Source organism: Notamacropus eugenii, chromosome 3, assembly GCF_028372415.1.
Source record: "Notamacropus eugenii isolate mMacEug1 chromosome 3, mMacEug1.pri_v2, whole genome shotgun sequence".
NCBI classification, from domain to species: domain Eukaryota; kingdom Metazoa; phylum Chordata; class Mammalia; order Diprotodontia; family Macropodidae; genus Notamacropus; species Notamacropus eugenii.
In genome coordinates this window covers 468633131-468644155 of record NC_092874.1, presented here as the reverse complement: position 1 = coordinate 468644155, position 11025 = coordinate 468633131, and the positions used below count along the sequence as shown (strand labels likewise).

The following is an 11025-nucleotide window of genomic DNA, read 5'->3' as shown; positions in this document are numbered from 1 at the left end:
ATTGCTCGTACAATTGTTTGCACGTTGTCTCCCTCATTAGACTTTAAGCTCCTTGAAGACTGAAACTGTTTTTCCCCTTTTGTATTCCTAGCACTTAGTAGGAGCTGAAGAAATGCTTGTTGCCATGACTTGGAGAGACTTGCCTTGTAAGAAGCAATAACCTACTCCCAAAGAGGTAACATAGGAGATAAGGCACAGACTGATGGGTACTTGACTGGATTACATGACCAGCTATTGTTTGTCGTTCATTTTCAAAGAGGATCAATGACATTCTGGGTGATGTCTTGATGTTTGCGTGAATTGAATCTGAGTGAGGCAGAGTTGCACAAAATCATCAGCCTCACTCTCTCTTACTAAATCGTTGAAGTCCAATGGCTGGCCTTGGTGTCTTCAATGTCGGACCAAGCTCTAAGTGCTTCACAGAGCCTGCTTCAGTAGACTCTGTGGCCGCTGAAACAAATTGTTCTCATCCTCCAATTCTACCAGAAGTCTACATGCCTGGGGTAGATATCCCCCTAATGACCAGTAAAACATTCCCAAAGAAGGAAAGGAAGTAGTTTTCAGGTGGCTATGTGGACAACGCTGGGCAGAACTACAGGATAGACTGTTTGGTGGACAGAGAGTAACTGGGAAGTCTAGACATATTACTAATTGGAATGTGTCCAACATGGTGTCAGACCCTTCGTTTCAATAATCTTTTGGACACAGAGGCATAAGGAAAGCCCTGAGACTAGTTCAAGGTAAGCTATATTGGATGGTTCATTCAAAAGTCAAAACAGGAAGTAGCCTTATATGGTGGTCCCAACAGGTCAAGGCAGCAACTAAAAAGGAAGTTGTGATTACTATTGGCCAAGCACTGGTAAAATCTTTTCTGCCACTACGTGGGTGAGGTAAGGGAGGGAGGGCTCCCAACATCATTCAGTTAGTGGAGATGGTGGAAAAATTTCCAGAGTTCCTGGACATCAATAAGTAGATTCATATGATCAAGTACTCATAATTACTGGGTTAAGTTGAAAACTGTACCCTGGAGGATTAGCTTCTTGAAGAAAACACCTGGAATCAAACCAGCAGAAATTTTGAGAGGTGGGAATGAATTCACTATAGTCACGCTCCACACCTTGTTGGATTTGCCAGACGTAGTATGCAGGTATTTGAAGAATGAGAAATATTGTAAGTTTGGACATGTCTCCTTCTTAGGCCATGGCAGGGGGAGGGAGCTGGGAAAGGTGGGTGGGAGGTGCTAATAATTGGAGAATGGAGCTGTTTATACATGAGTTGGCCAGACATGCCTAATCTGAGATGTTCATGGAAGAGCAGTTATTTGCTGGAGGTCAGATGAAGTGATGTCTGCATTTCTCTTAGGTTAAGAGAGTTACCTCTAAGGAGCTGAGCTGGACTATAAGAGCAGAGCACACCTTGCACCAAGTCATGGGAGGCAATCATGTTTCACTGGCAGGTAGGCAGCTAGGTCAATACTACGAGAAGCCAATCTCCACATGACCCTATTACCCTGACCCAGAGAAGGGTAGTAGAAAAATGACTGAATTTGAATTTAGAAGATTTTGGCACAAATCTCACTCCGCAGCTCACTGTGTCCCTTTGAGTAAAATCACCACCCCTCTGGACCTCAGTTTCTTCATCTGTAAAATAAGGTTTGGAGTCAACGATCTCTAAAATCTCTTTTAGCTCTAAAAACTCCCATTTTTCTTGATGGGATATGGTAAAGGGAAGTCACTACCGGAATGTGGACTTAACTACTAACCCCTTTAATGCTACAGAGAAAACCTTTCATTTATTGTTTGGTGAGTAAAGCAGCATGAGTATTAATGAACCCTATAGTTGGAAAGGTAGACCCTAGTAAGAGAGCAATTCAGAAATGTGTTCAGGCCACTGCCTGGTCCCCATGCTTCAATATTTGTGGGTGGCATGGGAAGAGGTGGGGAGGTGGGCCTCGCTAATGATAACAGACAAGAGGAGTATCCTTCTCTCCCATAGAGCAGAAGGACCCAAATTCTTTCCTTTTTGTACTCTCCTGCTACATATAGTTTCAGAGGCTTCCATGTATAGGTTTATGAAACTAGTTGGCTGTCTCAAAATATCCACAGAAAAAATGGAGACAAAAGAGAAAATTTAGGAAACATACATGTTTTCACAATTTAAAATTTAACATACATAATACATGTAAACTGTCAGAAAATCCATAAAAATACAGTGCTGTGATACGTCCTTCCTAGTCCATCCCTCATTTTCTCTTGGATTTCATCAGCATATTTTATAAACCTACTCTGTTCAGCCCTTCCATAGCCTAATTCACAATATAAATGCTACCCCATGTGGGAGGTGGGAGTGGGGAGAGAAGCAGAAGACATGTTATAGTTGGGTTTGTTCATCCTCACATCAAAGCAAGAAATAGTTTTTAAAAATCCTAAAAAATACATAAAATACTGAACTTTAATACTGTTTATCATCATATAGTGAACATGTTACTACTTTATGTTACAGTAAAAGATATCTATATCCACTAGATATGGTTATGGCTGAATGTACCATTTGACCATCTAGTCTACTATCTACTAGCTTACGATATAATTAAAGCTGTTGGTGGAACTACATCAATAAATACTGCTACAAAAGTAAATATTTGAAAAGACATCCAGACCACTTAATTTTTGCCAGTGTATATAGCAGTGACTACATATATATACACACACACACATATATAAATGATGTATATATATGTATATATATATGTGCGTGTATGTACAACAGTATTTTTGTTGATTTATTTGTATAGAATCTCTTGCCTATCTTGAATGTGAATTCATTGAACGTCTGTAGAATTTGAAGTCAAAAAGATTATAGAATTTTTTTTAAGCAAAACATGTTAAAAGCCAGGGCAGATATCATAACAGAAACATCATATGCCAAGAGAATGTCACTCTAGCCAATCCCTACTAATAGCAAGGGGAGTAGTAAGTGAGAAGCCCAAACTCAAATACCCTTCTCTCCTTTCTTTAGGAGTTCAGAGAATATTCTACCCCTCTCTCCCTGATTCTTCGCAGCTCTGTGGTGTCTAAGGAGTCTCTTAAAGACCTCCTGATTTGGCATGCCTGCATTAAAGAAGGCACTGTGCTCTACAAGCAAAGCAGAATTGCAGTAGCCCAAAAGAAATATGAGATGTGCAAATTTAGAGTCATCTCCACTCCAAATGTTGCCGTGGACTATTTGTGGCCAACCTGTGATCGAGCCTTCTGAGCTCATACTGGTCTGATCAGCCACAGTCAGGCACACTGTGCCATGACCCCGACATAGTCATGTCATGCTGGTCCTCTGTGAAGATGAAAGACAACAACCATTAACTGATTTCCTCTGTTCTCTCCTCAAGTGCTACACTTGTTCCATTCTAACCCTATCCTGTTTAACTGGGACTTGAAAAAAACAAACACATACCTAGGAAACACAACTCAAGACAAGTGACAAATTACAAAACTAGAGAAAATAAAAAAAAAAAACTACCTACTATAAAGAGCTTGGATGCACAGAAAACTTTAACTTGAAAAGTCCTAGATGGAAAAATATTTGAGAATCATAAGCTAACCCCAGAGGGCTGTGACTCCTTAGTTCAAAGAAACTGGGTTTTAGTGGATTTGTCTGAGGTTTTTGTTTTGCTTTCTGTGAAGTGAACATGGTACTTTTCCCATGTGCCAGGTGAATTCTTTTGCTCTTCTACTAAGTACAGAAAAAGGAATGGGAGAGTTGTTCACCCAGAGGAAGGGGAAGATAAAGCAACTCCAGTAACTAGCTCTAGCAACGCTAACAGAGAACATGAGGCCAGCTCTGGAGGCATCCTTAAAGATCAGTGAGTCTGATGTCTTGGAGCCTGAGAATCCAAGTGGGCCATCAGGAGGAGGCTCTGTCATCCTGCAGGCCAACCACAGGCTTCAAGTGCCTGAAGTTAATGGAGAGAACCCTGTACATGTGATTGACTGTGTTTGCTGCCAAAGTTAGAGTCTGCTCAGAATTTCAAATCTTGCTACTATTTCCAAACATCCGAAGGAAAATAATTTTTTTCTGGGAGAGGGGGGCATAGTTCATAAAAAATGAGCCTTTCCAAGATAAGCAAGTAAGAAGTCATTTAAAGCAGCATTTTTAAAATGAAGTGTGGTCATAATAAGACAAGTAATACTATCTGTTCAGCCTTCATGTCCAAATTACAGTAAAAAAAGAACCAAAATGAAGCGAACTCAAATTTTCCATAAGTTTAAAAAGTCAGTTTAAAAAAAATCATTAAACCTTTTTTTTTTTTTTTTACTTTTTTGCTTTAAAAACAAAACAAAATGCCTGTATCTCTAGCAAGACCAAGTGCAATCCTCAACGGTCATTTTGGCTTTAAAGTTTTAATTTGAATATGAAGAACGAATGAGCAGGCTCTGTCCTATGTTTTTTTTTATCGGGTTATGGGCCTGAAGTGGTTTCTCGGCTGCATGGCACTCAGGAAACAGCCATTCTCTCACTGCTCACTGCCAAAGCCCATGGCCTTGGGACCAATTATTTTCTTGGTGGCACCAGATATTTATGACTTCAGACTAAAATTTCAACAAGTCAGTGGAATCAGATGACACATGGTGGCATAAGCAGGTTGCAGTATGTCATCATGGAATAAAGGACACTAGAGACGATTTAGCATCCACCCATGTGAATATTTACGATTAAAAAAAGAGAAGGGTCAGCCATGTAACCTGAATGAAGAAAATGGGTGAACAATTCAGAGGTCCACTGGTACACCTAACCCAGGGAAAGAACAAGAAGTAGGCCTTCCCATGTTGGGTAGATGCCTTATTGAGGACTGGTGGAGAATACGGTCAAAAACTGCACAGGATGAGACAACACCCAAGAGTGACAATGAGCATCAATGGACAGAACACCCGCACTGAGAAAATCACAACTCTTTCTAAGTTTCTAAATATCATAAAAATGTTGTAACGTTTTGGTTATATATAGATAGTAAAAGAAAAATAACCAGATGTTATTGTTACAATAAAATTATATATCTGATCAAATAGCTTTTTAATACCTCAAATTTTAATTTTAAAATGTAATAACTATAGAATATATTTGGAGACTTTCAAGATTTTTTTGCACCTTATTGCAACTAAAAATATAGTAAGCTTAAAAATGGTTAAAAACCATGAAATATATTTAGTACGTTGAAAAAGTAAAAAAAAATATTTACAAGGTTACCAGGAATAAGTGAATTTCTCAAACACAGAGAAATCTTACCAATATTCAGGTAATGAGTAAGATGTGGGAAAGAGAAATGTGCTGTAACGTTAATAGTTTAAGGAGCCTGTTGTTACAATGATAACTCAGGCAAAAATCATAACCACTAGGAAAAAGGGTTTGAATTAACTTGGAGGCAAGCAACTCTGGATTGCTCATGGCAATGGACAACAGAGAGAACATAAAAAAATGAAATCCAAAGAAATTTCCCAGAAGGCTCTAGAGTGGACTCTTCATGGCTGCTTGGCCAGTTCTTTTTACTAGAGCTCCTACCAACCAGCCCAAGCTATGGCCTTGAATTTTCTGATTTCCCTCTCGCTCTGTTCATCTTCTGGTAGCAGAGGGTGATAGGTACTGGAAAAGTGAAAGGACAAAAAGGGGAAACAGGGCCGAGGATCTCCGGCCGGCACTATTTCAGGACTACAGTTAGCAACTTCCATTTCTTCTACACAAGTCCCTTGCTCAGATTTTGTAGGATGGATATTTGTTCATGGGATATGTAAGCATATGATAATTTGCATAGCAAATTTCAAGGGCATGACTTTAACAGAAACTATGCAATAAAGAGAAAAGTAATTATTATCTGGTTGACAAATTTTTAAACTAAAATGTTTTTTACATTTGAAAATTTTCCTATAAAACTTCTGAGATGTAAATTAAAATGAGTTAATAGCAAAAGGTTAAACAATACTTTCTAATGGGGTTGTGTCTCCTACAGTGGCTCCAGTAGCATTTATCGCTCTTTAATAACTTCCAGTACTTTGTAAATTCTGTTTTGGAATGCTGTGGCAAAATGAGGTCTCGAGTCCTTTACCAAGATGCTGCACAATGGGGCTTTGCCAGCGTTGGCAGGATCTTCCACATCCCAAATCTCAGGCATGCTGCAACCAGGCCTAGGGAAAAAATGGATGCATGGGTTAAACGTACATGCACGTACACAACCTGGGAGGCAGGAAAGCCGGGACCTCATCTTTTGTCTAGCATGACTGTGCTACCTCATCTGAGGAAAAGTCACTTAGCTTCTCTGGGTCTGAGATTTCTCATGTGTAAAGCAAGAGAGTTATTCCAGAGAGTCTCCAAAAGATTTTTCTAGTTCTAAACTCTATGGCACACATAGATAAAAGTACATGTTCACGTGTATATATGTACATAATGTATAAGAAATACACGAGAATTTGAAAAACATCTCTGAGAAAGGTTTTATTTACTAAAAAGCTGAGTATTTTAAAGGGCCACTGATGGCCCACATACATAGGAAAGAGAAAGAAAGAAGGTACCAGACTGCTTGGAAAATCATCTGTGATAGAATTATAGTGATATTTCATGACTTTTTTTAATTTAAAGGAATCTCTCAAGCAAACATGCCATATCCAAATAAAAGTTAAGAAAAATTAAAGTCAAGTATAAATTCAAATTTTTGGATTCTCTGTGTCAGTGCCAGAGTACTAAAAGTACAGATAACTATGAAAGCAGAAAATATTTTAAATCTAAACTTTTAAAAAGCCCATTGCAAATCCATTTAGCTAAATGGGATTTCTTTAACTTAAATGTTTCCCAGAATATTAAGTGAACTTGACATATAGTGCCGCCAAATGCAATGAAACACCATCAATGGATTAAATCAACTTTTTATGATTCAATGAATGTAGAATATTAATTGTGTTATAAACTCACTTGGTTCTTCTTATACACCATGACTCTTCTAGAATGTAATAGTTCACTCTTAATTTGAATAATTCCTGCTTCACTTCCTCTGCTGGTTTTCGACTGTACATGGAGTAAACAATTTTTGTTCTTGCCCTTTAAAAATAAACAATCATGCAAAAGATTTTTCAGATGGAAAAGAAAAACAGGCTTTAAAGATACTAAATTAAAAGCTACATTTATATAGGAAAAATAGAATCCTTTCATCCAATCCTGTCAAAAAGCCCAAAGTCCACTCAGTAAACTGAAATGCAGGAGGGTTTTCTCTGGTTCTCTGCAAAGTAGAGAATGTCAATGGTTCTGGAACAGAGAAGAAAGGACAAGGAGAACAGCCCCTGCGAGTGGTATCCAGCTGAAGCGATGGCCACGTGGCAGGCCCAAAGCAAGCAGGGAAGGAAGAGAAGCTCCTGGGGGAGGGTACCTGGGAAATCTGGGAGCCCAAAGCAGAGAGAGCTGCAACAGTCAGAAGGAGCAGAGTGTTGGAAAAAGTGGGCAGAGAAGTTAAGGGATCGTCCCATGAACACACAGTGCAGGGGCAGCAGGTCTGTGATTCATTCAGAGCACATGGCACTAAGGCTGGCTCTCTTATTTTGGGCACATGCCACAGGTTCGGTTGTCTGAAAAACCTCCATATAGGGAACGTCATTTCCCTATGGCATATAATGTCATCTTCCCTCTATGTCTATGTTATACATAAGCCAAGGGGTGAGTACATAGAGCTTACAGTAAAGAAAGAGTCACTAGGCATTTGCATGTAGACCAAGTAGGCTAGGGGAAGACAGACACAGCTCCTGTGCCCTCCAGGAATTTAACCTTAAATAACACTAGCTATAAGGCCATTAGCAAGTGCACAGACTGACCACAGGGTGTGGAGTCAGGAAGACTGGAGCTCAAATATGACCTCAGACATTTACTAGCTGGATGACTTTGGGCAAGGATTTAAACCTGTTTGCCTCAGTTTTCTCAATTGAAAAATGGGGATAAGAACAATACCTACCTCCCAGGGTTCTTGTGAGGCTTAAATGATAATTTTAGAACAAATCCCTGTCGTATGGTAGATATTATATAAATGCTTGCTAGCTACTGATTTTTATAATAAATAATAACTATTTAATGTTTAATAATATCATTATTCACAATAACAACACTATAAATGCTAGTTATTGGTTATTACTATAAATAATAATTATAATTAATGGTCAGTAATAATAGATATTATTATTCACAATAATAACAATAGCCTCTCTACCTCAGTTTTCTCAGCTGTAAGATGGGGGTAATAAGAGCACTCCCTTCCCAGGGTTGTTGTGAGGATCACACTAAATCACGATGTGTGGAACATCTTGCAAACCTTAAGCCACTCTGTAAATGCCAGTTATGATTTATACTATGGAGATTATCTAAGCAAACATTTCCTTCTCAATAAATGCACATACAGGTGTTTAAATAGGAGTGGTATGGGCTGCTTGGTGGGGGAAGGGTGGAAGAAAGGCCATCTGTGTTCCCCTTTGTCAATCAGCCCACCCGCCTCCATCTGCCAGGAGGTCCCTGTTTTCCCCTCAGAATGCTGGTTCCCTGAGGAAGGCACCCATCTCACTTCTGTCTCAGTATTCTCCTTGCCTAGCTCAGGGTCCCATTAATAAGCGCTTACTGAATGAATGTCCTGGGCCCTGGAGAAACCATTTCTTCCCCCAGGGATGGTCTATTCCATCAGAGAAAATAGCAAGAATGCAAATATGTACATAGGACACCTGTACAGTAAAGCAAGCTTTCAGGGATCAGGGAGGAGAGCAGCTCCTTGGGGGGGTGACGGTGGACAGGGAGGGATACAGATGGCAGCTGGCATGCTGTGCACAGGCCTGACCTACAGGTCACTCTGACTGGATACAGAGCACATGAAGGAGGGAGAAAAGGGGCACTGGGGCCAGGTCAGGCTTGGAGGCCTTTAGGTGACAAAGCTAGAGAGTTTGGACATAGGTATCCAAGCAACGGGGGTCCCCAGAGCTTCCTGAATGAGGGGGTGGCATGACTGGATACCACCTTGAGAATCTCATCTGGCCTCTATATGAAGATGGATTGATGGGGAGAAGACAATGAAGAAGCTGCTACAATATCCCAGGGGAGAGGGGATGGCCATCTCTGCTCACATGGTAACTGTGTGGTTACACAGAAGGGAACACATGCAAGAAGAGATGCTCATCTGAAAGAGAGGCTAGTTAAAATTAGGGGTTGCCATCCTTCCCCATGAGAGCCCCAACAGTTTTATACAGATCAGGTTAAAATGAACATCAAAGGAAAATGAGTCATGAAGGCAGTTGTGGGGGAGGAGAGGGAGCAGGAGAGGCATGTATGGGCAGGTTGCCAGATAGAAACCTTGGGCTTTATTAACTCCAGCTGGCACTAGCCAAAGGCTCTGTTGTCTCCCTCTCTGGGTGGCTACTCAACTGTCTGGTTTTACAGAAACAAAATGGGTACATCACTAAGCATAAAGCCAAAGTATCAGTATTTGGAAATTAGGACTCAGAAAGGTAAGAGGAAGACATTAAGGGCCCTCTCCATATTCTCCTGTCCTCTGCAGTGACCTCTGTCCATAGCTGAATTCATGCACAGAGGAGGCAGGAACAACTTCCCTACAATGACAGCCATCCCCAACTGAGAAGGCCTGCCTCAGCAAGTGGAGGAGTCCCCCTTTCAGCAGAAGCTGTGCTTGTTGACTGGTAGAGTGATGAGGATGGGCCACGCTGGAGACAGCGGAGGGGCCTTCCTACTTCTAGAATGCTACAGTTTTCTGAAGTCCAAACCAAGTCTTTCATCTATGCTCTCCTCCCTTTCTCATCTAAACTCCTCAAAAAGGCCATCTACATTACAGCCGCCATTTCTTCAACCCTTTGCCTTCTGGCTTCTGACCTCATCATTCCTCTCAAACTGCTGTCTCCAAAGCTACTCATGATCTTAGAACTGCCCAGTGGAACCATCTTTCCTCAGTTTTCCTTCTCTGGACAATCTGAGGCATCTGACATTGATGCCTACCCTCTCCTCCTGGAGACTCTTCTCTGGTTTTCATGACACTAATCTCCTAGTTCTCCTCTCAAGTGTCTGACCCTACCAGCCAAGAAGCCACAAGGCAGCCACCCTGAATGGGAGGTGCATGCTCCCCGGACATTCCATCCTGGGCTCTCTTTTCTTCTTTTTCTCTACATTCTCTTTTAGAGCGACACAAGGCCCTCCCATTCAGATGACTCAGAGATCTATCCATCCAGATGCAGTCTTTTTGAATTTGAATCTCCTATTGCCTTCTAGACACTTCAAATTTGGAGGCTCCCAGCTTATAAACTCAATCTGCTTAACTGAGCTCCTGAGTTTTCTCACAAACCTCCTAATCCCCAACTTCTGATCTCCCAGATTCCTCAGTTTAGCCTCCTCTCCAAGCTCTTGTCTTCCTCGCTCATGGATCCAGTCAGCTGCCAGATCTCGCTGTTCCTACCTCCAGTGTCTCTTAAGCTCAGCCCCTTTTTCTGCTTACACACTTCCCACCTCAGTTCAGACTCTGTTGCTCTCTATATCTCAGAGTACCATGACAGTCTCCTAATTGATGATCTGACCTCAACGCCTCTCCCTACTTCAATCAATCCTCCAAAATGCTGCACAATTGACTGTTTAAGCACAGGCCTGTCCAGTCAATCCTCTAGTCAATGAACAGCTTCTTATTTACTCAAGGATAAACTATTCCCATTTAACCTGTAAAACACTTCAGCCTTATATTCTAGTCTTATAACATCCCCCTTCCACATTCTGCGATAAAGATCACAGGTCTTCTCTTCTTCATACACAACACTTACTTTCTCATCTCCATGCTTTTGCACTGGCCATCCACCATAACTGGAACAAACTCCTTCCTCCACTTTCACTCAAAGATTTCCTCTCTTCCTTTAAAATGCAGCTGAAGCATGACTCCCAGCTACCTTGTACTTAACTACTTTACACTGATTTGTACTTATGTACTTATATACTTGTCTTCTTCATTAAAATTTAAGTTCTTGA

The 11025-nt window shown here is 40.8% G+C and overlaps 1 protein-coding gene across 1 annotated transcript in view; it reads right to left on the bottom strand.

Moving 5' to 3' along the window:
* Positions 1–2129: 2129 nt before the first annotated feature.
* Positions 2130–11025, bottom strand: part of DPY19L1 (dpy-19 like C-mannosyltransferase 1) — a 123161-nt gene continuing 114265 nt past the window's right edge. The window contains exons 21-22 of the mRNA XM_072598860.1: positions 6955–7080; positions 2130–6173 (exon numbers count right to left, since the gene is read on the bottom strand). Of these exons, the coding sequence (XP_072454961.1) occupies positions 6014–6173; positions 6955–7080 (286 nt within the window). The 3' untranslated portion in view covers positions 2130–6013. The remainder of the gene's footprint in view (positions 6174–6954; positions 7081–11025) is intronic.